At 32.1% G+C, this 26,576-nt stretch overlaps 6 protein-coding genes across 7 annotated transcripts; 4 read left to right on the forward strand and 2 right to left on the reverse strand.

Moving 5' to 3' along the window:
• Nucleotides 1-2,580: 2,580 nt before the first annotated feature.
• LOC127248039 (calcium-dependent protein kinase 19-like) lies at nt 2,581-5,035 on the forward strand. The gene is made up of 8 exons (XM_051270176.1): nt 2,581-3,493; nt 3,563-3,706; nt 3,785-3,937; nt 4,005-4,120; nt 4,202-4,369; nt 4,454-4,581; nt 4,652-4,751; nt 4,843-5,035. The coding sequence occupies exons 1-8, from the start codon at nt 2,842-2,844 to the stop codon at nt 4,915-4,917; spliced, it is 1,536 nt and encodes a 511-aa protein (XP_051126133.1). The 5' UTR covers nt 2,581-2,841; the 3' UTR covers nt 4,918-5,035.
• On the reverse strand, nt 4,942-5,888 carry LOC127248041 (protein translation factor SUI1 homolog). The gene is made up of 2 exons (XM_051270178.1): nt 5,783-5,888; nt 4,942-5,502 (listed from the first exon to the last, which is right to left on the reverse strand). Exon 2 carries the CDS (start codon nt 5,439-5,441, stop codon nt 5,103-5,105), a length of 339 nt encoding a protein of 112 aa, XP_051126135.1. The 5' UTR covers nt 5,442-5,502; nt 5,783-5,888; the 3' UTR covers nt 4,942-5,102.
• A 428-nt stretch (nt 5,889-6,316) lies between these two features.
• LOC127247101 (AUGMIN subunit 4) lies at nt 6,317-9,702 on the reverse strand. The gene is made up of 13 exons (XM_051268813.1): nt 9,389-9,702; nt 9,240-9,287; nt 9,030-9,155; nt 8,392-8,736; nt 8,211-8,310; nt 7,943-7,988; nt 7,667-7,760; nt 7,480-7,551; nt 7,281-7,339; nt 7,104-7,172; nt 6,976-7,027; nt 6,776-6,853; nt 6,317-6,700 (listed from the first exon to the last, which is right to left on the reverse strand). Exons 1-13 carry the CDS (start codon nt 9,515-9,517, stop codon nt 6,623-6,625), a joined length of 1,296 nt encoding a protein of 431 aa, XP_051124770.1. The 5' UTR covers nt 9,518-9,702; the 3' UTR covers nt 6,317-6,622.
• Nucleotides 9,703-10,607: 905 nt separating this feature from the next.
• On the forward strand, nt 10,608-13,796 carry LOC127248113 (uncharacterized). Of its 2 annotated transcripts, XM_051270298.1 has the most exons (7): nt 10,608-10,897; nt 10,996-11,129; nt 11,264-11,433; nt 11,694-11,771; nt 12,859-13,003; nt 13,105-13,558; nt 13,684-13,796. In XM_051270298.1, exons 1-6 carry the CDS (start codon nt 10,777-10,779, stop codon nt 13,531-13,533), a joined length of 1,077 nt encoding a protein of 358 aa, XP_051126255.1. In that variant the 5' UTR covers nt 10,608-10,776; the 3' UTR covers nt 13,534-13,558; nt 13,684-13,796. The 2 variants fall into 2 exon arrangements, with proteins under 2 accessions (XP_051126255.1, XP_051126254.1); XM_051270297.1 differs by having other exon boundaries at nt 13,105-13,796.
• A 3,795-nt stretch (nt 13,797-17,591) lies between these two features.
• On the forward strand, nt 17,592-18,149 carry LOC127247388 (uncharacterized). The gene has a single exon (XM_051269215.1). The coding sequence runs from the start codon at nt 17,592-17,594 to the stop codon at nt 18,147-18,149; it is 558 nt and encodes a 185-aa protein (XP_051125172.1).
• A 5,083-nt stretch (nt 18,150-23,232) lies between these two features.
• Nucleotides 23,233-26,437, forward strand: LOC127247679 (probable beta-1,3-galactosyltransferase 2). Its single transcript, XM_051269641.1, has 11 exons — nt 23,233-23,827; nt 24,320-24,416; nt 24,503-24,564; nt 24,649-24,860; nt 24,961-25,024; nt 25,100-25,172; nt 25,258-25,378; nt 25,471-25,558; nt 25,654-25,779; nt 25,865-25,974; nt 26,048-26,437. Exons 1-11 carry the CDS (start codon nt 23,709-23,711, stop codon nt 26,194-26,196), a joined length of 1,221 nt encoding a protein of 406 aa, XP_051125598.1. The 5' UTR covers nt 23,233-23,708; the 3' UTR covers nt 26,197-26,437.
• Nucleotides 26,438-26,576: the final 139 nt, after the last annotated feature.

Below are 26,576 nucleotides of genomic sequence, written 5' to 3' on the forward strand. Positions count from 1 at the left end.
TTAAAAACTAAGTATTACATTACTCCCTCCGTCCCACACACCGTGTCTGCTACCCTGTAGATACGGTATTTTAGGAGGGATGTAATTAATAGATAATTAAGAATGTATCATTGAAAATAATTATCCGATAATATAAATAATTATAAATTAAAATTAAGATAACTAATTAGTTTAATTAAAATTAAAAAAAAAAATTAAAAAGTTTACAATGAGATTAAAGTGTGTAATTATTTTCAAAAAAAAAAAGTGACATGGTATGTGAGACGGATAGAAACGGCAACGTAGACATGGTATGTGGGACGGAGGGAGTATTATTTAATATATTATATTAAAAAATTGAATTCAAAATAGTTACTTATATTTCATTAAATAAATATTTCAATTAATTTTTTTTTTCTTTTATTATTCCTGAAGGCACATTGAAAGTACAATCAAACAAATAATATTGCATTCATTCCATTTTTTTCTTATTTTTAAGGCAGTATTTTGGTTTGTATATCTTTTATAATTTATTTATTTATTTATTATTATTATTATTTTAAACAGTTTTATAAGTCGTCTTCAGAATAATAAAAGAAAATAAAGAAGTTGTGTGTCAATAAAATTAGCAAAATTTTTTAAATGTTTCAAATTCGAAATACTAGCAAAAATTTTAAGACAAGGCTATAATTTTAAATGTTTGTTTTTGTTTTTTACTTTAAATAAAAAAATATTACTATTTAATACATATTGTTTTAATAAAAATAAATTTAATTTTTCATAAAATATTATGTAAATAAAATTATTTAAATTAAAATTTAAATTAACATATTTTTTCAAGTCAATTTTAAATCATAATTAAATATAGTTTTTTTTTTTTTTTTAATGATTTTCTTTGTTGAGACCAACTTTCTATTGGGCCTTTCTAAAATATCATTTTGGGCTTGCTTAGATCAGAACACCTGTAGTCAGCCGAGACAGGGTCCATTTAAGTCGGCCCAGCCATTTTCGAGGTAAGGTTTGGGAGTGGGATTGAGAATTTAAATTGAAACATTTTATTTATTTATTTATTATAAATGAATATCGGGTTTAATATTATGAATTAAAAAAAAAAGTGATATAATTAAATAAAAATAAATATTGAGTTTTGTAGTTTTGAAGGTGAATATAAGATGAATACTATGTGGTGGAGTACCAATCTTGGTTGATTACATTAATTTTTTTTTAAAAAAATATTTTCTCCTGCCCTAATATTTATATTTACTTTTTATATGCAAATTAAAATATATTAGAATTTTAATAGTAGTAAATAGATATTAATAATATAAAGATCAAATTATCTTTAATTTTAAATATAAATAAATAATAAAATAAGGATTAAATGTTAAATAAATATGAAAGAAGTATTCGTAATTAATGGTAGGGTTCACAGCTACTAAAAAGAAAATGTAAACTTTTGAATCGGACAAACGCAAATAAAAATATGTAAACAGTGGACAAAAATATATATATAATATTAAGGTTTTTTTTTTTTTTAAATTTTTTTAGTTTTAAATAATTATTGAATGTGTTTATAATATAAAATAATGTATATATATATTCTATTTTTTTATTCAAGATATTATTATTTACATACAACACATATTTCAATTATTAAAAATGTCACATAAAAAATTAATTTTCAATAAACCTATGATTATTAGAAAACTTGATCAAATCATTTTTCTACAACATTTATATACGACTAAATCTTATATTGAAAAATATGTTTATTTTTTGAAATTTATGTTCAACTTAGAGAGAAGTTTTGAATTTTTGAAAAATTGTGAAAACCTAAATATTTGATATAATATATGTAAGAATGTATATATATATATATATGGGATAGGATACAAATTATAGTAGTAATTTTTTAGTGAATATAATTACTTCCATTAATATATAAACATAAATAAAGAAATTCCATTGAATTTTCATCAAAGCGTTACATGAATCTATTTGCTAAGAAAATTAAATGAAATGAACCCAAATATCATTGAGAGAATGTGTATATATATCTTATGTGGTTGGGGAAAAGCGTGTTTGGTTAATGCAACCACTCAAGTCAATATCCGTGAAATGATTAAAGAAAGACGTGTTTCCCACTACATTACACTGTGGTCTGGGCCCCATTCACAACGCCAGAATGGCCAACTACTCTTTCCGTCCAAATTCAAGTAAAATTTTAATAAATATAATATTATATTATTATTAAAATGTATAAATAGTTAAATTATTTGATGAAAAAATTCATGAAAAGAGGATAATTATGGTACGGTTTCTTTGACAATTTTATTTTTTTATTATTTGAAGAAAAAAAAAAAAAAAACGCATATTCATATATTTTGGTGTCCTTATCTGTCAATTTCAGAAAGTTAATTAATTTACTAGCCGTTGACATCGTTAGTAATTACTACAGCAAACAAAGCACTTGCCAGCAACGACCCGCCCGTTATATCGATTTTAAAAAAAAATCATAATTAGTAATGATAATGATCATACCACGATGTTCATCGAATCCTTCATTAATTGAAGAATGAATCATTATATTATTATTAAATTAATGCCGCGTATATGTTCTGTTATGTTGGAAGGGTATAACCGAAAGCTCAGCCGCCGGCACCATTACCAGTCCTCCCTCATTTCAGTCCAATTTGACCTTCCCTTGTTAGGGTTTGGGGTTTCGCAGAAAACCGATTTGATTCGAAGAATCTCTGATCAATTCAATCTGCTACCAGAGAATTCCCCTCCAATTTCTGAATTCCGCCTCGATTATTAGGTAATGCTCCCTTGGTTCTGCAATCGCCATCAATTTTGGGGAAAATGGGCAAGTGCGTGAGCAAACCAACGAAGAAGGAGACCACAAGCTCGAACGGAGAAGAAGCGCAGAAAAAACCGATCCAATACACAATGTCTCCAGGCTACGCCGCTCAATTAATTTCTCCGGCGCCGGCGCCACAGAAAGGGAAGACGATCCTCGGGAAGCCGTACGAAGACATAAAAGCGAGGTACAGTCTAGGGAAGGAGCTCGGGAAGGGGCAATTCGGCGTGACGCATCTCTGCACCGACATCGCGACAGGCCAATTGTACGCCTGCAAGTCGATATCTAAGAGGAAGCTGTTGACGAAGAGCGACAAGGAGGACATGCGCAGGGAGATTCAGATTATGCAGCACCTGAGCGGCCAGGCGAACATCGTCGAGTTCAAAGGCGCTTTCGAGGACAAGCAGTCGGTGCATCTGGTGATGGAGCTCTGCGCCGGCGGGGAGCTCTTCGACCGGATAATCGCCAAGGGTCATTACACAGAGAGAGCGGCGGCTTCCATGTGCAGGAGCATCGTCAACGTCGTTCAGATTTGCCATTTCATGGGCGTGATGCATCGTGATCTGAAGCCAGAGAATTTCCTGCTCTCCGATAAATCCGACAACGCTCTATTGAAGGCAACTGATTTTGGACTCTCAGTCTTCATCGAAGAAGGTATGATCAGAAACAAAACGAGATCTGATTCATGTTCTACAGATCACTTATAATTTTGGCAATGATTAGGCAAAGTATACAAGGACTTAGTCGGGAGTGCGTATTACGTCGCGCCGGAAGTTCTTCGCCGGAGATATGGGAAGGAGGCCGACATTTGGAGCGCCGGCGTCATACTGTACATTTTACTCTGCGGTGTGCCTCCATTCTGGGCTGGTAACTTCTCATCTAAAAACATTCCATTGTTTGATTTTTAGTTTTCATGTATGAACTGATTGGAGTGCTTGTTTGCAGAGACGGAGAAGGGAATATTCGACACCGTGTTGAGAGGTCAGGTGGATTTCGAAAGCGAACCTTGGCCATCGATCTCCGACACTGCTAAGGACCTTGTTCGTAAGATGCTTACGCAGGATCCGGAGAAACGGATAACAGCTGCCGAAGTTCTTGGTATGATCTTCTATTCATTGATGGTAAAAAACTCGGCTTGAAACTGGTTGTGTTTCGTGGGTTTTAGAGCATCCGTGGATTAGAGAAGACGGAGAAGCGCCGGATAAACCAATCGACAGCGCAGTTCTGTCGAGGATGAAGCAATTCCGGGCGATGAACAAGCTCAAAAAACTTGCTCTTAAGGTACATTGTGTAAAATGTTTACGCATTTCTTTAGGCACGTTTAGTCCTCACTATCTATGAATCAAAAACCATTTTTTCCAGGTCATAGCGGAAAATCTATCTGCGGAAGAAATTCAGGGGCTGAAATCGATGTTTGCGAATATGGACACCGACAAGAGTGGGACTATTACTTACGAGGAACTCAAAGCCGGGCTTGCAAGGCTCGGATCAAAACTGACGGAGGCTGAAGTCCGGCAGCTTATGGATGCAGTAACCTGCAAAATCTCCTAAACCAAAATGCACTTACTACAATCTTAACAACTGTGATCAAATCGATACACATTGTTCTTGCAGGCGGATGTGGATGGGAACGGGACGATCGACTACATCGAGTTCATAACAGCTACGATGCACCGACACCGATTAGAGCGGGAGGAAAACCTTTACAAAGCATTCCAACACTTCGATAAAGATGGCAGCGGGTAAGAACAGGATGTAGACATTATTGGCTACGAGAATGATTGGATTGATAATGTTTGGTTGTCGGTACAGATTCATAACGAGGGACGAACTGGAAGCAGCCATGGAGGAGCATGGGATCGGAGAGGTATCCACCATTAAAGAAATCATTGCAGAAGTGGACAGTGATAATGTCAGTGAGAGAGATTAATTCAACTAACTTGTGTTCTCCTTTTCTGTATCTTATCTTTATCTATCTGAACTGGTGGAGCATTTTGATGCAGGATGGACGGATTAACTATGAAGAGTTCTGTACAATGATGAGGACAGGCACACAACAGCAATCCAAGCTATTCTAGAACAACAAAAAAACATACCATTAATGTATCTGTCTTCCTGTCTGATTGTAATTTGTTCTGAATCAGACCTTCTGTTTTCTCCAATGATTCGATACAGTATTCCAATAAATTTTTACAAGAGCTTGATTATAAAATGCATTAGAAAACGAAGATCCGAGAGAAACAAACACGTACAGTGATTGGCCTTAGAAGCCGTGGATTTTGATATCGTCCTTTTTGACGATGCCGGTAGAGATGAGGAACTGAGAAACGTTCTTCCGCTGATCTCCCTGGAGTTGAATCACCTTCCCCAGCTCCTTGTCCTGAACCACGGTGCCGTTGCAGCAGAACTCTTTCTTCAGATCTTTCAGGATTTTCTCGTAGCTGAACTCCTTCCTCAGCCCCTGGACTGTGGTCAGGCACTTCCTCCCGTTCCTCTGCTGTATGCGGATGTGCACATAATCCTTTGCTCCTGCGGCGCCTGAGTCTTTGGCCTCAGCGAAGGGATCATAAGCACTTGGAATCTGGATGTCCAACTCAACCATGAACAATATCTCCTCTCGTTTCCTCTGGAAAGTTCTCGACGTACTATCGAACGCCTTTTAACTGCAAAAACATTGCACGCATTTCATCATCTTATAATACAACCAACACAAGCATAAGAAGGCGAAACAAGTCGTATGCATATTATTCAAAACGATTATCGATACTCTTTCGTCGAATCGAAAGTCGTCAAAAAAATATGATAATTTCGGATATCCAATACGAATACAATCGCACCATAACATCGATCGGAGATTGACATCCGTATTCTTCAAGAGGATTTCAAGAAAAAATCACCTTATAAATCAGAGAAAAATCATCGTTTTCTGAAGAGCATACATACCTCTGCAAAACTTGCGGGAAAGTCCGGTGCTTCCAAGAATGAATGTTCTGGAGAGAAACGTATGTGTTTATTTATAAAGAATTTTTTTAGTCGGTAAATTTGGCTTTGTAGGCTTTTAGCGTCAGAAAAAGCCAACTAACCCTTGGGAGAACGAACTAGAAATCTCGCAAGTGCTTCAGGATACAATCCTAGCCGAACGCGTGGATAAATAATGGACGGTCCAAATTTGTGATGTTATACAGTTATGATTGTAAGCTTCACGAACATTCCGTTGCATTCTGGACAGAGAGGTTTACACTATTATATTGAGATTAAAATTAATATATTTTAATTATATATTCAAAGATAAATTTTTTTTATTGTTCTTGAACCTTTTTTTTTTTTTTTTTTATAAAAACTCATTTTTTAAATATAATATTTGACCTAGATCATAAATTCTAAAAAGGATTTATATATATATATAAACTAAAAAATATTTAAAAATTAGAACCAACACACAATAAATACAATTGAACTTCACGTTGCACGAATATATAGTGGTAACACTAAGTCATGTGTACACACATATGTATCCTTTGAATTGTTATTTTAAAGTATATGTTACATATTGTCTCTTAAGTAGTGAATGCAAATGGTAGGCAAGAACAATGATGTTATGCATACAATTGGTCCTTAAAAATCTGCCAGCAAACTCTATTACATATATAGATATACATATGCAAATAAGATTAATTTGCCCTGTAAGATATCACCAGCAGCTTACTTGCCACAGAATTCGATTCGATTAAAAAAAATAAAAAATAAAAGCAAGATGAAGAGGGGTATGATTACGATGATGATTCAGGCGGCTGAATGATCCGGCAATCGTTTCAGGTCCATTTCAACTTGGTGAATTGTCCACTGCATATTTTCCAATTTCTGCAAGAGACAAACACTCTCATGAGGTTCTATATTACAATAATAACAAGAAAGAATGATAGGGATTTTTTCTACTTTCACAATGTCATGGTATTGTCTGGCAATGGTATCAAAGTGAGGATCGACCCCTTGATACTCTCTAAGTCTTGTAATCTGTTGAATAAAACAACAATCAGACTGGTTCCACACAGGCTGTTTATTTAGGCGACACTAACCAATGAAATGCCTCAGATTGATACTTGAAATAAATAATTGAATAAGAGTAGCATACTTACAGCTTTATTATATGCAGTTGAAGCTTCTTCTGTTGATTCAACCAGATACTTCCTGTGCAAAGCCAGAATTGTGATACTAAGATCCACAAAGCAACGTAGAAGTTTATATGGGAAGTATGTTTGCTAACCGGATTTTGTGGAGTGCTGGAATGGTGTCTGTAGTGTATGTTTCGAGCAGGAGAATATGCTCCAACACTCTTCAATTAAGAATCAAGAAGGCAAATATGTTAGCCAATTATATTAACAGGGGCATGCTACACGATAATTTTCATTTCAATTCACAAACAAGCAGATGGAAACAGAACCTTAATTTAGCATTCATGGTCTCACATCTTTTGCACAACCAAGTCTTTTGTAGTTCATCCTATGAAATTACAGAAAGCTTCGTAAGAATCTTCGCAAAAGGCTTTTTCAAAGACAATAGCATTATGATTCAAGCAGTCTCTTTGGCGTAGAAGATATAAGATCCAGGTATATTCTGTAGCAATTGAATTAGAAACTCACATATTTATGCTGATGATCAAGTTTTACATCCTTAACAAGCTTAATAAGCACCCCCAAAATCTGCTCCAAAACCTTCAATAGAAATGGAATTTTTAAAAGATATATGCAATTATGACTGATTAAGGAAAAAACCTAATCAAAGATTTGCAGAGGAATAAATCATCATAAACAAAAAAATCTTGCTTACATTATAGTACTCTGCAAATTTTCTGTCAGAAGAATAGAGATCCTCCCTCCATGCTACTTCCTCTCTTTCAATCTCCTCAATGATCAATTTCACTCTGTTATACAAGAATTTACCCGTAAAAAATCTCCAACTGTAAGCTTAAACAGCACTATTATCACATCTTTAGAATGCAACATCAGATATAAATAGACAAAGCTGAGACGGACAGACAAATTCATGTTGTTACTTGTCAAAAGATGAGAAAGAAAAAAAAAAAAAAAGGAGTAAGAGAGAGACCTTTCTGGAAGTCTAGAATTCAGATTTTGGTGGCTAATGGGTGAATCTGGCACCAAAGAAGAAAAGGATAGTCACAGAAGAGTAAAGATACAATAAAGAATGAACAAGCTGGACATACAGACAAGAACCAAACCACAAAATAATGATTGAGAGCAAGCAATATAAATAAGACAGGTTATGAAGTTATAAGTAATCAATGATCCATAGCATTTTAATATTCATCATACTGCCACAAAATAATAAGGCAAGATCAAGTATGTATACTAACCAGAGTCATCAATTACAATAGAATCTGCTAGTTTATCACATTTGGCATCTAAGCGACTGGCAATCTCACGAGCAAGCAGAACCTGGTATTCAGCACTGTCCTACATTTCAGTGAAATCAAATTATTCAACGATGCTATCAATAAGTATGATGCAATCATATCAGTGACCAAAAATCCATACAATTGAAAGTGGTGTCTGTTGAATATGCGCTTGCCACAAGTACGACGGTGTTATTCCAAGGAACCTATTTGGTACACCACCAACTTCTGGTTCAGATGGATCAGTGACCCCAGCAGAGAAAGAATTGCTTGCAGAAGCTCCTCCCCCAATAGCAGATACATTAGTATAGTTTGTTGAGTTTGTGCTTGAGACACCAGTACTTGTACTATCAAGTGAACTTCTCGACATAATACTCCATTTCTCAATTTCTTCCTCATGTATCTCACCATCTTTAGAAATGAGAGGAAGCCTCAATCTTTGAGCCGCTTCTGCAACAACCATCCGGTGCTCAAGAGTCTCATAAACCTGAAAATTGAAACCTTTTAACCACCTTTTTGCTAATGCAGAAACATAAGCTGTTTTTGGAGTCGATTTAACTTCCAGATAATTGATTTGTTCAATTTTCATTTCATTCACTTCAATATAAAAAACCATGTATTGATCTAGCATTGAAGTAGAAACATGAACGCAAATAAATATCTTTAAGTTAATGAAACAACTCAAGAAAAGCTTGTAAATAGATGCATTAACATGATTTCTAGCCTACGATGGTAACAATGCTTCCACTTATTATTACACAAATCATCTTAAACTGAAACCTGGGGGAGGCTCTTCAGTCCGAGCTGCGGGTAAAGCCCCTGCACGTCACGAATGCCGCCCAAATTGGCCACCGAAACGGCTTGCTGATACTCCTCCACCATCGCTATCGCCTCTATGTACACCGCCTGCGAGATTTTGCAAACACCACTGACAATCAATACAATTAAAAACCAGCAATTCATAGGATCGATCAATTGGAGGAAAACTACCAGCGCTTCCAAGTAACGTTGCCTCTCTTTACACATTTCTTCTCTGGCCTGCATTTTAAAATCAGCCAAAAAAAAAACCCTAAAAGAATCAAAACTGCGAACACGAAAAAGAGGAACATATTCAGAAGTAGAGATGAAAAACTCAATACGAGCTGGAGATCATAGTAGGTGGACTTGGAAATGAGTGAGCCGTCGGGGGCCAAGCAGTGGCGCTCCAATTGATCCATCATTTGGATCACGTCCGCCGGAAGATTTTGCGCTGCCAAAATTTTGGCCATCGCCTTCGGCTAGATCTCCCCTTTCCTCCCCTATTTCGCGTGTCCTCCGTTGCAATGGCAATCCGATTTTCGAAATTCAAAATGCTAAAAATGAGTCGTGTGCTTTACTTCGCCGGCGATGCACACTACCAGAACGACGCCGTTTTAAAGAATCACTCTACTGTTTATGCCTGCTTCCCTCTTTTTTTAAATTAAAAAGGGTTTATTTTGTTTGTTGGTCTACAAGATAAAAGGGTATATGATTGATTATTTGTGGGATTTGTCTTTCACTTTTATTATTTTAATTTATTTTTTTTAAAAAAATATTAAATTAAAATACTTATTTTTTATTTATTATAATACATTAAAATTAAATTTACATTCAAAATATGTAATTAATACATATTTATATTATATCAAAATTATTTTAATTTAAAATTTTATTATAAGTGAATAATTAAAAATATTTTTATAAATATTTTATAATACTATTATAATGATATTTTACAAAATATTTATATAAATATAAAAATATTTTTAATATTAAATATAAAAATTAAATGAAGCCATTAGAACTAGGATAGATAAAGTAATTAATATATATTTAGAGAAAAAAATAATTTTAATTTTAATATAATCAAAGTAAATTAATTTTAATTTTAATATAAATCACTTTTAATCAATTTTAATTTTATCAATAAATCAACAAAAATTGTTAACTTAATAAAATACTTGACTCGAAATAAACACGACGTCAAAAACAGGCCAAACACTGCCATTTTAGTATGTAAAAATGACAACTTTTATTTCAATTTTAAATATAAATAATAAAATACTTCTATTTAAAATCGACAATATATATATGATATATCTATAAATATTAATTAAAAAAATTACGAAATATTAATTTATATTAATAAATATTCCATCAGTCCCGCATGTTATGTCCACGTTTCTATTCGTCTCATGTACCATATCATTTTTTTTAAAAAAAATAATTATACACTTTAATTTTATTTTTATAAAAATTTTAATTAAATTAAAATATAAATTTTTAATTATCTATTAATAGTACCCCTTACAGTACAGTGTATTTCACGCATATGTGAGAACGGAGGGAGGGAGTATAAATTTAGGAGTTAAAGAGGCGGTTGGCTCGAATAGAATCGCGGAGAAATAGCTGAAGGAAAAAGACGACCAGTAACTCTGAAATCCGGATCAAGGAACAGGCGGAGTTTCAATCGTTTGCCGGCAATTCTTTGACCCATATCTGCTTTTACATGGAAAAAGGGAAGGCCAAGGAATCCATTCAGGCTTCTTTACGCAATCTCCAATTGAACAATAATTCCGGCAATTCAAGATCGACCGACGGGTTTTCAATTGAAATTAATCGTCAATCAGGTATGCATCGGCGTTTTTCATTGGGGTTCGTTTCCGCTGATACTGAAATCTTTTGGGCGAGTAATTTTTATTTTTTTGAAGTTTGTGTTTGGCTGCAGAATTCTTGAGGTCGATTAAGGGAAAGACGCCGCCAAGCTTGTTAAATTTGTGCCTGGGAGTTGTCGGGAGCAATCTTGAGGACGTTATTTCTGATCTATCTGAGATTGCCCTTGCTTTCCCGCCCGATATTAAGGTAGCAATTGAATGGAATTCGAATGGATTTGGACCAATTGTTATGTTGCAATTCATTAGGGTTTGTACTGTTTTTAGTTAGTGATTCGATGGGAACCTTCTAATCTTAGGCTACTTTGGAATGTAATGGAACAGCTGGTGTTGTTGGCTATTGCAAGAAGAAGAAAATTGCTCAATGATGACGTTCTCATTGCCTTGGCAGATAGCTCATGGGAGATACTTGATATATCTGGTTCAGATGTTTCCGATTCCGGTCTTTGCCGCGCCTTGAATGCCTGCCAACACTTGAGAGCTGTGGATATTAGGTAGCTTAAAGTTCATCTTGTTTCTTGTTGCTAACTGTGCCGAAGCTATTTAATATAGTAAAGCTGAGAACGAACATCTTCTATGGTTATCAATAGTACATATAATGTGTCTTGCCTGTTAGTTTTCTGGTATCCTAAAGTTGCGCGTCGTCAGGATAGTTTTGAGGGAATTGATTACGTCCCACCCGTATGTGTATATAGGTGTAGTAATTCAACGATGTCGTTCCAAATCTATGTTTAATTTGGCTGTTATTTTCCAGTCGGTGTAGCAGACTCACGTCAACAGGAGTTTCACAACTTCTTCAGCATTGTCACTCGCTCGAGATTTTGAGATGGGGGTATGTTTTCTCGTTCCATAGAGCTGTAGTTTGGAGATCTTACAATACTGCTGTCACATTTTCTGATTCACTTTTGTTTGAATGCATCCATTGCATTGTGTGTGACGTCTTAATTGGCAGTGGTCTTGAGAACTTTTATAGGTATTAAAAGCCAGAGTGGCAATAACTGTGGATGACAACTATTGAGTGTGGAAAATGTAGAAATTAGAAACAGATAATATGTGTGTTTTGTATTGCTTGTTGAATAGTTTTATGGGAACGCCGCAATAGATTAATGAGAGATGATATGAGCTGTGGGAAGTGCATTTTGGGAGAGAAGAGTTAGTTAGGCTATACATAGAAAATTACAGTCAATAATGCAGGAAGTGGTTTGAATCTGGTAAATGTCTTTTACTGAACAAATCAATTTATTTCGGGATGTTCGTGGATAAATTGCACCTATATTCTATAGCAAGAACGTCAGCTTGGCTGGTTAGGTTTCTGTAAATGTCTTTTTATAGGACATGTTCCTCTACTTTGAACTTGAAATTTCTAAGGAAAAACTTCTAGGCTGTAATTCCTAAGAATTTATGGTTGAATGGTTTCTTTGAATCGTTCAACTTAAATGTAGGTTACAATTTTCTGGGTTGAAACACAAGAAAAACACATGTTTATGACGCACATGTGCTTCCTCAAATTTCATTGAAGATAGTTATTTTGTAACTATGCGGCTAGCGTCGGTACATGTATTTATTGCATTGCGATGCTGGTTATAGCAATTGAGAACGAAAATAGTGGTTAAGGTTCGTAGATTCATGGCCTCCATGCAGTGCTGAGAAGTGAGATTGGTACTAAACCCTCATTTAACATATTGAGTTTCATTATGTGCCGGTTTAATAAGGTCTTATATTGTAAAATCAGGTTTAATTTACAACCTCCATCTATTCTTTTGTTTGATGCATCGAATATACTTATGCAACACTTCATATCTACGCGGTCTAACAAGTTATAACAAGTGACCACTACTTTAGATCATTATCATTTTATTATAGTGGCCCAATTATTCTGTGAGATGCATAACAGGAAATGAACAAAGTTAATATTGCAGAGGCTGCCCGAGGAGTGAAAACACCGCCCGGATATGCTTGAGTTTCTTAAAGCCTAACCTCAGTAACGTCGAGGGGGAATCGTGGGAAGAGCTTGACGCCGAAGCGTTGACTCATGGCGCTCAATCGCTCCGCTGGCTTGTGTGGGTAGGAATTTCCTTCTTTCCCTTTTATGTTTTTTATTACTACGTTGCTTGTTATTTGGATTGTTGTTTAGGTTGAGACCGGCACCTATTCATTCTTTGCAGCCAAAAATCGACAAGAATTCGCAGGAGACGTTATCCATAGAATGCCCACGAATTGTAGTTAATCCGAGATCATCTCCTTTGGGTTTGAGGGGCATCGAAATCCCCCAAGAAGCATTAATTCAGTTTGCATTGGATGACCCGATTGTTAAAGACATCGATCCAAAAACTTGGGCTGTATCTGTGTACATTACATCTACATCTACATCTAGAACGCCTCTCCTACCAGTTTCATCTTCGACCGACATGTCCATAGCTGAAAAATTTAGGCTAGCGTTCGTAGAGCGAGACAGTCGGTTAGCGCCAAAGAGAGCCAAAAATGCTCGGCAACATCAGCGACGCGCCGAGAGGGAACGGTTAATGATGGATACCAGAGCTAAAGCATTGGTTCTTGCTTCGAAGGCTACAAAATCTGTCGCGAGGAATTTGTGAGGGAACTTCTGGAAAACGAATCAAGGCAAGTGGAATTTTTGTTCTTTGTGCTTTTTATTAGTGCAAGGTCGTTTCTTTGGGTCATCGTGTTGTGCTTGGAAGATTTAGTGTGAAATTTAATCGTCCTGAATATGTTTTTCTAATGTACAGATGTTCAATTCCAATTTCGTATATGTTTGTCGAAGAGACCTGCAATCTCAAGAAAACTAACGAATCTGAATGAATCTTGTAATTTGGTAAAGATTGTGATTGATTGTCTTGAATCTTGTTTTTTTGGTTTGGACAAGATTCAATGAATGGCGGCGGCGGCGGCTGCGCCGCCGAATGTATAGATTGGTCCAGCTAATACACGTCACACCATGCATTGTCTCTATGACTCCAATTTCTGTCTATGGGTGGGTGTGGTTGCTTTGTCGTACTTACATTTTCAATTTTACTATTTTAATTTTATTTTTTTAAAAAAATATGAAATTAATATCTATTTTTTATTTATTATATTACATCAAAATTAACTTTTATATTCAAAACATTGTATAAATACATATTTATATCACATAAAAAAATTATTTCAATACATATCTTGTCATTGATTATGTTAATTAGCATTTTTAGAAGAATTAATTTTTTATTTTTTTTTTGGTACAAGACACTGTGTTGTTAATATAAAAAAAAATTTATTTAAATTTTTTTTAAAAGTGGAAATTATTTGAAATATCTTATTGTTATCTCTATTTTAAATATACAAACATGTTTATATATATATGTTTAAAATTTCTTATTTTATTAAAGAATTAATAGAAATTCCTTATGTATAAATACATAGATACACTTATTTTTATAATTATTAAAACCTTCAAAAACACATTTTTATATTAATCATATAAACTTGTAACCATCGCGCAGACCGGGTATTTGGTTGGGGGTATGTTTGTGTGTGTAAATTTTCAATTTTTAATGTTTAATTTTAATAATTTTAATTTAAAACATTTTTAAAATGTCTCAAGACTATTCCAATATACGTTGTACATATATATATATATATATATGTAGCAGTGATCATTGATTCTTCAAATAACTTGTCGGCTGCGGCTTCTATTAATACCTATCCAAATCTCACTACCCACATGCGTTTTAAGCATTTATATAAAACTACTAGACAAGGGCTGTGTTTGTTTACTATTGTGATTGAAAGTTTGATTAAATTGAAATTTTAAGATATTAGTATTTGGTAAATATATAATGGGTTTATTTACTTTCTATTTTTAGTTGAAATAATTCGCATAAATATTATTAACCTCACATTACCACCTAAAATAAAATATATATATACATTAATATAATTTATATAACATATATATTTTTTTTGTCATCAAAATTTATACTAAGTATTTTTATTCGTTAAAAAAAATCAATAATTAAATAAAAAATATTAATTTTATATTTCAAAATAATTTCTCTGTATCTAATACTCCATAGAACACTTACATTTAAAAATACCAAAGTGAATAAAATGAAACAATTTCTAATAGATATTATAAAAAAATACAATATAGATAATATATACCTGATCTACTCAAAAAAAATTAATAATTCAATACAAAATATTATTTTTTATATTATTGAATCGATTTCAATAAAATATTTTTTAACATGAATATTATTTAGTAAAAATAAAAAAAAATATATATAATTAAAATATATTAATATTATTAAAAAATAATATTAAATATTTATATTTATATATGAGTGATCAAAAATAGAATTTTATTTATAAATTTTATATTAAGAATTTTGAAAAATATATGGAATGAATAAGGCTGGAAAGTAAGCAAACATATCCCTTTGATTACTTAAGTTGTGTGTCCCACTAGCTTCTTTTAATATAATTGATTAAGTAAGAGTATAGGTTTCCTTTTTTTCTTAAAAAAAATTATAATAATATTTATGCATATTTATTATTTTTATATTATTTATTTAATTTTTTATATCTAAAATAAATTTTTATTTTTTAAATTAAAATACGAAACAAACATACCACTAATATTTTATGTTAGGGTATGGTTGTTTTTTTTTTTTTATTTATTTCACTTCACAATTTATTAAACATAATTTTTAATAAAAATAATTTTTTATTTTATTTTATATAATATCAATATATTATTTAAACAAAAATTGAAATGACCACTTCACTTTCAAATTAAAATTAAACAAACTCTTGATACAAGTGTTGGTCATTTAATATTTTTATAGGTTTTTAGCTTTTTGACAGCTAATTAAAGTATTTTATAAGAAATTTCATTTATTATTATTATTATAAGAAAAAAAAATTAAATTTTTAAATATATACAGTAATTTTATTTTATTTTTATGTATAAGAGGATATTTACCATCATACGAAACATGTATATAGATAAAAAAGAATAGGAACCGTGGAATTTGAAAAATGGGCTTTCTGACTATAACATCGTGTTAAATAATGTACATGAACAATATGACATACATATTATTTATTTATTTATTTATTTACAAGAATCAAATAACAACAAGTATTATTATTATTATTATTATTATTATTATTATTTATAAATATATGTATTTTAATTAAAATATTAAATTGAACAATATTATATACTTACAAATAAAAAATAAAAAAAAAAAAAAACTCACACACAAAAAGCCAATCGCCCAATTGCACAGAAAGCTGCAAAAATAATAAAAAAATAAAAAATAAATAAAATAAGTCTTGTTCGTATATCGTGGAATATGCATCTATCTACACTACACTACACATGCATAGTGGCCACATAATTAAATTAATTGTTCTTTTTACTGAAAAGACATGAGGCTGTGTGTATATATATGTATATGGCTGTATTTTTAGATCTTTCAATTTTTTGTATTAATTATTTTATTTGTAATAACAATAAATATCAAATATAATATAATATATATATATATATACATATATAAACTTTCATACATTTATCTCTGGACAAAAATGCATGGAGTACAAAAAATAGTTTTAATAATTTTGAGATGAAATAGTTGATATAAATGATTTTTTATAGAGTACAAAAAATAAGCATTGAGTATAATATTCTTAAGAAAAATTGAATCATTGATGGTAAAAATAAAAACTACCTATGCATTCTAATTTCATTTTGAATTTGTATTTTAATATTTTGACACTATTTTATAAGATAAAATAATAAATTAAAATAAACAAATTTCATAAAATGGACCAAAAAAACATCAAATCCCAAACAAACAAATCTAAAACTGTGTTTTTCGAAGTTTTATTATAATAATATTTTTGTTCAATTATAATTAATATTTTTTTCCCTCCACTACTAAATTTCTTATTTTATTATTTTATATGTCCAAATCAAAATTTTATATTTTATTTTTTTTTTAATAAAATTAATTTTTAACTAAATACGAAAATACGTATATATATATTTTTTATAATATTTTTACTTTAATATTAAAGGTAAAACAGACATTACAACATTACATAATATATTTAGAAAATATTAATATGCTTTAATTCACATGAAAAATCAAATAAAAAACTTATCGATGGAAGAAGAAAACACTATTTTATTAAAAAAAATTTATATATTTTTATAAAATAAAATAAAATAAAAGTAAAAGTAAACTAAAATAAAAAAATAAAAATAGGAGACAGCCATATGCCTGGAAAAAACATTAATAAATAAATTAGGACAAGTGTTTGTTTATATATGTATATATATACATATATGAAATGGAAAATGTCCAGTGGCCAATACTCTCTTCTCTTCTTCTTCTTCTTCTTCGATTCTTCTTCTCCATCGCCTTTGTGTTATTTGTCTTCTTCTTCCTCAATCATTATATTCTCACTGCAATTCATTCTTCCAATCAAAATCAAAATCAAATCATCTCGCACTGAATCTCGATCGTATGCAGACCATATCACATCACAACCCTAATTAATTTCCTCAACCAATGACAGATCTATCTATCTAGCCATAGCTAGGGTTCCTAATCCTACCTAAGCTTCTTATCAATCTTCCAAAATGGAGAATATGTACATCAGCAACCCCAGATTATGGCGATGGAAGACCACTAGTACTACTGATCAAGAAGAATTCCACGAGGCTGACATCTGGGGAGCTTCTGCGCCACGTCACCATAATTCCGACGCCGATTCCGATTCAGATTCTCCCATCATTAATGTCGCCGCCGCCGCCGTATCGAGGCGCCTCCCGACGGCGTCCAGAATGATCCCGAAATCTAATTCCGGCCACAAAAAGGAAGCTTCTTTACAGCAACAGGACCCTAAAATGATCCAACGGTCGGCTCCCCTCAACATCCCAGATTGGTCCAAAATCTACGGCGGATCCTACTCCGGCGGCGGCGGCGAGGGGTGCAGAAGCAGCAGCTGGGAGAGCGACGAGGAGGAGGAGGAGGCGGACGGAGAAGGGAAGATAATTCCGCCGCACGAATGGGTGGCGGCGCGGCGGGTGGCGTCGTTCTCGGTGGTGGAAGGCGCCGGGAGGAAGCTCAAAGGAAGAGACCTGAGCAGGGTGAGGAACGATGTTCTTACCAAAACTGGGTTTCTTGAACCCCAATAATTAATTAATTAATTCATGGATCCATCATTCCAATTTTTTTTTTTTTTATTTTATTTTGCAATAGTTATAAACTTATAATAATAATAAATATATATTGGAATTTGGAAAGTGAACTTGTTATATAGTAGTATCATCATTGTAGTGACTTCTATGTATGTTAATTAAGTTGGGTGTGGGTGTTTTGTATTTAAGTTATATTATTTATATTTATTACTTTTTTTTTTTTGGTGCAAAATCATGAAATTTAATAAATATTTTTTTAATATTTTAGTGAGAAAAGATTTATTTATTCACAATATTATATTTAATATTTATTTATATTGGCTACACTATCAAACACCATTTTAATTCAGATTTAAAAAAAAAGTCCCAAGTTTGAAATAAAAACAAGAATATGATGATGATGCGAGCAAAGGAAAGGGATGTCGCACCAACAACTTTATTTTCAATAATTATTTGGGTGTAATATCGTGCCAAAATAAAAGATAATGTATTATCTTTTGTCATTTGTTAAATAAATAATATTTAAGATTATTTATTAATAGTGATTAAATTATTATGTCAATTATTTATAGCAAAATATTATTAGATGAGTGTGTTTGTTTGATGAGATAATTTAAAGCGAATTTATATATATATATAAGATATAAAAAATTGGATAAAGAATGTAAAAGTAATAATATGTGATATATTAAATATTTTTTAAAAAACTATTTTGCTAAAAGAATACACCACTAATTTTTTACTATTCCTTCCGTCCCACTAAAAAGTTGTCGTTTATTTTTTGCACATAAATTTTTTAATATTAGTATTATATTTGGTTTATAGTAAAAAATACAAAAATATATCTATTAGTATTATGTGATATAAAATTAATAATATTTGTGTAATATATTACAAGTTGAAAGAGTATTAATTATGCTAAGTAGATAATAGAATTACTAAATTAGAAAATAATAATATTATTTTGGGATAAACAAAAATGAAAAATTACAAACTTTTCAATGCGACGAAAATTGTATTTTTAATTAAGACTGAGAAAAAAGTATTTACTCTTTCTACCTACTTTCCTATGGCTGTTGCATGTCCAAAAAATAAAAAATAAAAAATAATATAAAAAAGTTATATTATTTAAACAATTAATTGAAAAATGAGTTTAATTGATATTATATATATATATATATGTATGAACTAATAAAGATAGTAAATTTGTTATTATGTGTTCAAGAAAAATATTTGTGTTTGTTTGGAGGTTTGGATTTTGAGTTGGGATTTAAATAGTAAAAATTTTGAATTTGAATAGTTGTACGATGTGATATAAACAGGTGTTGATGTGATATTTTGAATATAAAATTGATTTTTAGTATAATATAAAAAATAAAAAATATGTGTTTGATTTATATTTTAAAAAAAAAAATTGGATGAACAGTGAAAAAAATCCAATCCCTCGAACAAACACGGCCATATTTAAATGAATGAAAAAACCTATTTCCATTTATGACACATGCTTTAGTTTGATGAACATACTTATATATTGAAAAATAAATGTTGATGTTGCATTTGTAGAAAAAATGTGATAATGTCATTGAAAATAATACCAAAACATAGGATAATTGGATTATAATATATGCTTCTAAGGGTCTTATTTACTTTTTGCATGTTGATATTTGAATGTTAATTATTATATCAAAACGTTGTATAAATTAAAAAAAAAATTACAAAAATATTTTTATTAGTATCTTATAATACTAATAAAAAATTATATAAATTAGCCATTTGGATTTCATAGATGATTAAATAATAATAACATTTTATTGGTTAGTGGAAGTGTGCATGAGATTTTGAATTTTTTTATCCTTTGATTTTATATTTAAAGTAATTATATGTGTAATAATATGTTTGAAATTTAAATAAAAATTAATGATATTTTGGTATTAGTGTATTATTATAATTTTTTTTTTAAAAAAAATAAATACTTTGAATTGAGACAAATAAAAATAATAAATAGAATAATTTGAATTTGAACGAAATAATTATATATTAACCGTCGGCCCGAGTTGGGCTAAAATATTTATAAATTAGTTGAGTCTAGCCAAGGCTGCCCAATATAATTAATTTTATGGGCTAGATTGTGGTATATAATTTTATATGAAGAAATAATAATAATAATAATAATAATGCACATATCTTAAATTTTATTATTAAATTTTTTCTTAATTATCTATTAGTTGAGTTTTGCTTGATAGGTCGAGGTCCAATTCTCGAAACGGGTCGGGCCCCACTACTTTTTTCTAAACGAATTGGACTAGAAAACCCAATTTCTGAAATGGGCCAGGCCCAGTGTATTTTCTTTTATTATTAATCAATTACATGTCCCATTTTCTTTTGGGCACGTCAAGAGCAAATAATATCATTGGATGCTAGTTGGCCTACAAAATGATGAAAAATGAATAATTAATAATAAATAAATTAATTAGATGAAGAGAGTCAACTATTAGCTAAGGTCAATGTTCTTGATGGCATATTGGAACCTAATTATTATAGCAATCTTATGGATGGCTTATTTATTTATTTATTTTAAAAATCATTCTAAAAATCTTGGTAATATTTTAATTCAATGATAAAGTACTTATGTCTGTGTTCGATTTAATTAATTTAAGACAGTAAGGATAATACAGTCAATAATTTTGTCTCAACCGTTGGATTTCCAAATCCTTTTAATTTATAGCCGTCGATCATCGTTTATCCACATGGTAGGTATTATTGAAACAGATAAATGGCCAAGAATCTACCAGTATGTTGGCCTGGCTATGGGGTTATAGTTGAATTTCAGGTTGAGCATACAAAATTTAATAAAAGTAAATATTTATATAATATGTTATTATTATTATTTATCTCATTATTTTTTATCAATAATTTAATAATTTTTTTATAATATATTTTTTAACTTTTATTTTATTTTAACATTAAAATATTACTTCAAATTTACAGAAAATCTACTAATATTTAGAGAAAATAATTTAGAATTTAATAAATTAATGAAAATAGAAATAGAATTTTTATTTATTTATTAATTTTTTTAAAAGATGAAATGAGCCAAGTTTTGATGGAAGGAATATATGTAATTTAGTTATGGATTTCAAACAACTATTTTGACCCATACATTTTCAATAAAAAATAATTTTATTTAATAAAATATCAAAATCAACCCAAACAAACTTAAAATACGATTGTTCATTAAAACATATGTACATAACATAGAGTGTATTTGTATTTTTATCTATTATTTTTTTTTTTAATACCTAAAAAATACTAAATTAAATAGTTTGTATTAAAACAATATTATTTTCTTTTCATAATAATATAAGATATGTAAAAACGGTTCCATAAATATTAAAAATATAAACATCTAGGTCAATTTTGCTTAGGTTATAATATACACTAATGATTTGAGGCGGTAGTTGTGGAAGAGTTGAAAGGGCACCAACAGTTACCTAATGTCAAGCGTTTCAATTAATTTTCTTTTAAAATTATCAAACCAAAATATTTTAAGTTAAAAATATAATAACATATATATGTATATATATGTTATGTTTTTTAAATTACATAAACTATTACTTTGGACACGAGATTTGATAAAAACTACCTATAAAAAACTTTTTTTTTTTCATTATGAGTGTATTAGTGTAAAAAGTAGTGACAATTGTGTAATAAAAATAAAAAAAATGTAATTTTACGGTGATATGATTATTTATAAAAATAAGACTGTTCTTATTGAAAATAAGTGAATATTTTAATTTACTTTTTTATTATTTTAAAAATCTAACCGGTCCTAAACTTAGAGGCAGATTCCCTTAACTTTAAGTTGAATCTGTCAGTTCCATTGCCTACGGTCCTTAAGCATGATCTACTCTACCCTCTCTATACATACACAATTAATAATAATAAATAAATAAATAAATAAATAAATAAATGTATAGCAGTAGCAGGAGGAAGCAGGCAGGCAGTTGTAACAAATACTTTGGCAGTTGACACCACCACATCATTCATTGTATTTTTCTCAAAGCAACCTCTAATAAAAAAGCATGAATTTCTATGCTCTTTTTATGATACTATTTAATACTAACCATTTATTTCCATGAAATTCTTGCAAATAAATTTAATTAAGAGGGGCCGTACGCCTCGCCTGGTTGGTCACAAGCAATTTTCATATTACCAATTATTATTAAACTTTCATGACTAAAAACTATTGCAAGTGTTGATGGCAACCTCTGTGATCATTACAGATACATATACATATATATATATTGTGAAGAATGGACAAGAAGAAGAGAAGATGGATTATGAGCTGTAAAATTATTTCATGTGATGAAGGAAGAAGGGAGGGAGACAGTAGCCATGTTCTTCACACGTGCACCATGTGTTCTATGATCTTTTTTGGCACTTGATCAAAAATTTAGAAAACATAAAAGTATTAAATAAAATTGGAATAGAATAAAAGCACACACCTCCTCAATATATCCCAGACAATGTAATTATTGGAAACCCACAATACAGTTGTTGTCTATTTTTACTAATTACGTTCGATCAACACTAACGAAGAAGATGCTTAACAACTGATCAAAACCCAACAAAATTCGAATCTTATCTTGTAGCAAATCGAATCAAACAAGAACCCAATTCATTAAAGTTCCTGCCTTTTTTGTGATTACTTTTTCCATCCATCATCTTCACTGTTAATTTAATGGCTGGCTGTAGATTTCGGTGCAGTAAATAAAACCAGTACCTGTAAATCCTTGACACGATAGATTAAGGCCAAGAATTGAAAACAGAAAACCCAACAAAACCTCCATGGATTTGATGAAAAAAACAATATAAAAGTACACCATCTCCTCGAAATCCTTGGGGAAAAAAAAGAAAATGGCGGTCAGAATTGCAGAGAGGCAGACAGGCCCACCGACACTCAACAGGGGGTAGGGAAGAGCTATGGAGGGACCGTAAAAGTTAACTGGCATTAAAATAAATTCTTATTATTATTAAAATTGAAAAAAGAAATTAAAATAAAGACATGGAGTTGGGTGGGCGGTGGGTCTCATTCCGTTCTTCTCAAAATTCCACGTACTTCGTCTTCTTCCTCAATTCTCTCTTTTTGCTGCTTCCGTCTCAGATTCCACTGTAAGAAAACAAAATTAAAAGTAGCAGTCTATCTTCACAGATTGAGGAGCCCTGTAATTTGATGGGTATGTATCTAGAAATGTGCTCTTCGCGAATCCAGAGGAAAATACATTAATGTATCTATCTATGCCCTCGTTTTTGTCGGCTGAGTAAAGTTATTTCCAATTTTCCCGATCTTCGATTTCTTTATTTTTCTACGCTATTTCTTGCAATAGCAAGAGCGTTAATTCCTCTTTCAGCTGCTTAAATTCGAGTTGCAATCGGCTGAAAATTTGGGGATTTTTTTTGGATCTGTTTACTGAGCTGATTTCGGTGGGTCTTCTCGAGATTTCCGATGAACTGCGCTTAATTCGGACAATTACGAGTTATTTGGGGAAGGGAAGGATGTCTTGGAAGACGACGAGAGGGATTGTTGAATCAAATTCGAAGAGTTTCATCTCAAGAAGGCTCACTGTATTACTCTGTATTTGCTGCTTCTGCGGTGGGATGTTCTTCACCGACAGGTTTTTTCATCTTCTAGATTTGCAATAACTGCTTTAATTGATTTAGGGTATAGCCTTTTTAGGGTTCTTTGGGGGTGATTTTGTGATGATTGCCATAGTTAAGCATTTTGAATTGGTTTGTGATCCGATTGAAAAGTGTAAGTTCACTTTAGTAGTGGTGCTAATGATTTGATTTTTGGCTTAGTAGTTCAGATCTTTCCATCTCTGTTTAGATCTTCTGGAAGATTGAAAACTTTATTTCATTCAAGTTGCAGAAGTGAAGCTACTTTTATTACAAATCTAGGACAAGAACTGTGTCCAACATTTGAACCTATGATCAGTTTCTAGGATAATTCTTCACTGGGGATTTCAAGATATTAGGAGCCAAGTCTGTTTGTGAATCAGATTCTGCTATTCTGGATTTGAATTGTCGAAACTAACCAGATCTTTCTAGTCCTTCTACAAGATTAGGACATGTGGATTGTGTAAGATTTTAAAGTTCATTTATGATAGGATGTGGATAATGCCGGACGGTAAAGACGTGTCACGGTTGAAGGGAATTTCGGACGAAAAGCTGAAGTTAGTTTCGGATGGCTGTAGTCCGAAAGTTGTGAGTATTGTGCGGAGAAGTTTAAATTGTTTTGCCATTGATCCATTTGGGATTACTCTGAGATTCTTCGATTTTATTTCTTGAAGGATGTAAAAGGCGGATCCAAGGATGCGATAGGGGAAGTTTTGAAGACACACAATGCTATAAAGTAAGGTCTTACGTTGTTATGTCTCGCTACGATATTATGTTAGAGAGGATTACGAAAGTAATGGTTGCTTACGAACATTCACAGTACACTGGACAAGAAAATTTCCGACTTGGAAATGGAACTGGCTGCAGCACGGGCTGCACAGGATTCGTTGCTTACCGGTTCCCCGATATCGGAAGACGTGAAGATCCCCGAATCGACCAAGAAAAGAAAATATTTAATGGTAGTCGGGATCAACACTGCTTTTAGCAGCCGCAAGAGAAGAGACTCAGTACGTGCGACGTGGATGCTACAAGGTTCTTCAGATTTGTTGTCTTTAAAGTTCACATTTTTTGAGTTAGATCGATGAAGGCTGTGTTAATCGTTTTTTTTTTTTTTTTTACTTGCACGATTCAGGTGATAAGAGAAAAAGGCTCGAGGAAGAAAAAGGCATTATTGTCCGATTTGTGATCGGTCACAGGTGAGGAACATAATATCATTGTTCAGAATCCTTGTCTTATTATTACATCGTCTTATTTGTTTCACGGCTTGCCAGTGCAACGTCCGGTGGTATTCTTGATCGAGCCATCGAAGCCGAAGACAGGAAGCATGGCGATTTTCTAAGACTGGTATTTTGTTATAATTATTATTTTTCTTTCAAGCGATTTTTACCTTTCCCGTGCCGCGATCCTTATTAGTCGTAAAATTTTCCAGGATCATGTTGAAGGGTACCTTGAGCTATCAGCAAAGACAAAAACATATTTTACCACGGCCGTCCAGCTTTGGGATGCAGATTTTTATGTCAAGGTCGACGATGATGTTCACGTGAACATAGGTAAGAATGAATGAAGTACTAAAATGACATTGCTGGATTTTTACTATCGATGTTTCTTAAATGTTTTTTAATCCCGTTATTACCAAATCCAGCAACCTTGGGAGCGACACTCGCTAGGCATCGCACGAAACCGAGGGTATATATAGGGTGCATGAAATCCGGTCCCGTTCTGGCTCAGAAGTAAGAACGATTCTTGCAATAATTTTTGCAATAATTTGTCGGTGTATAAACCAACTAGAGAAATTCTTACATTTCTAATTAAAATTTACTTGCAGGGGAGTGAGATATCACGAACCCGAGCACTGGAAATTCGGCGAGAACGGGAACAAGTACTTTCGTCATGCGACGGGACAGCTATACGCGATTTCTAAAGACTTAGCCTCGTATATCTTAATAAACCAGTGGGTGTCTCGACTCTCGACGTCTTCTTTCTCTTAACATCGCTAACCCCGAACCCATATATAATGTCAACGTGCTATCCCGCAGGCATATTCTGCACAAATACGCAAACGAGGACGTCTCTCTTGGGTCGTGGTTCATTGGACTCGACGTCGAGCATATCGACGACAGAAGACTGTGTTGCGGCACACCACCTGGTAATAACATATGAATCATAGTTGTCATCGCATATATCCTAACTAACTATTAGAACAAAAAATTCCGTCGCAGATTGCGAGTGGAAAGCTCAGGCGGGTAACATCTGCGTCGCCTCCTTCGATTGGACGTGCAGCGGAATCTGCAACTCTGCGGATAGAATCAAGGAGGTGCACCGGAGATGCGGCGAAGGTGAGAATGTTCTGTGGAATACGGCACTCTAATTGCGCATTTGTTGTGGTCGATCGTCCTGTCCTGTCCTGTCCCATCTCGGGACGAGACGACGCTAATAAGATCCCTTCGGAATTTACGTACATTTCGGAATTTCGGATCCACATATGTATGATATATATACATATATATATATATACATGTATATGTACGAGGAGGTTGCAAGAGGAAATCTGCTCCCTTTTAGTCTGAGTAGATTAGATCATTATTTTGCAGTGTAGAGTTTGTAAAGAATGTAGCCAAATATGCTTTCTTCCAAATCCCTTTAATTCATCATTACATACATTTTACAGCTATAATATATATATATATATGTATATGTAACAGCTTGCAATAGACAGCTCTAGATCTGCACAAACTAACATATGTAAAT

Source organism: Andrographis paniculata, unplaced genomic scaffold, assembly GCF_009805555.1.
Source record: "Andrographis paniculata isolate CXL003 unplaced genomic scaffold, ASM980555v1 Contig32END, whole genome shotgun sequence".
Taxonomy (NCBI): Eukaryota; Viridiplantae; Streptophyta; class Magnoliopsida; order Lamiales; family Acanthaceae; genus Andrographis; species Andrographis paniculata.

What these genes read in the sequence shown, in the direction of transcription:
- LOC127248039 (XM_051270176.1), top strand. Translation starts at nt 2,842, where the DNA reads ATGGGCAAGTGCGTGAGCAAACCAACGAAGAAGGAGACCACAAGCTCG. An exon ending in TGTGCCTCCATTCTGGGCTG is followed by an intron (nt 3,707 to 3,784) that starts GTAACTTCTCAT and finishes GCTTGTTTGCAG; the next exon opens with AGACGGAGAAGGGAATATTC. An exon ending in AACAGCTGCCGAAGTTCTTG is followed by an intron (nt 3,938 to 4,004) that starts GTATGATCTTCT and finishes CGTGGGTTTTAG; the next exon opens with AGCATCCGTGGATTAGAGAA.
- LOC127248041 (XM_051270178.1), bottom strand. Translation starts at nt 5,441, where the DNA reads ATGGTTGAGTTGGACATCCAGATTCCAAGTGCTTATGATCCCTTCGCT.
- LOC127247101 (XM_051268813.1), bottom strand. Translation starts at nt 9,517, where the DNA reads ATGGCCAAAATTTTGGCAGCGCAAAATCTTCCGGCGGACGTGATCCAA. An exon ending in CCTACTATGATCTCCAGCTC is followed by an intron (nt 9,288 to 9,388) that starts GTATTGAGTTTT and finishes TTTAAAATGCAG; the next exon opens with GCCAGAGAAGAAATGTGTAA. An exon ending in AATTTGCAGAGTACTATAAT is followed by an intron (nt 7,552 to 7,666) that starts GTAAGCAAGATT and finishes TTTCTATTGAAG; the next exon opens with GTTTTGGAGCAGATTTTGGG.
- LOC127248113 (XM_051270297.1), top strand. Translation starts at nt 10,777, where the DNA reads ATGGAAAAAGGGAAGGCCAAGGAATCCATTCAGGCTTCTTTACGCAAT. An exon ending in TGAAATTAATCGTCAATCAG is followed by an intron (nt 10,898 to 10,995) that starts GTATGCATCGGC and finishes GTTTGGCTGCAG; the next exon opens with AATTCTTGAGGTCGATTAAG. An exon ending in CTTTCCCGCCCGATATTAAG is followed by an intron (nt 11,130 to 11,263) that starts GTAGCAATTGAA and finishes GTAATGGAACAG; the next exon opens with CTGGTGTTGTTGGCTATTGC.
- LOC127247388 (XM_051269215.1), top strand. Translation starts at nt 17,592, where the DNA reads ATGGAGAATATGTACATCAGCAACCCCAGATTATGGCGATGGAAGACC.
- LOC127247679 (XM_051269641.1), top strand. Translation starts at nt 23,709, where the DNA reads ATGTCTTGGAAGACGACGAGAGGGATTGTTGAATCAAATTCGAAGAGT. An exon ending in GGGATGTTCTTCACCGACAG is followed by an intron (nt 23,828 to 24,319) that starts GTTTTTTCATCT and finishes CATTTATGATAG; the next exon opens with GATGTGGATAATGCCGGACG. An exon ending in ATGGCTGTAGTCCGAAAGTT is followed by an intron (nt 24,417 to 24,502) that starts GTGAGTATTGTG and finishes TATTTCTTGAAG; the next exon opens with GATGTAAAAGGCGGATCCAA.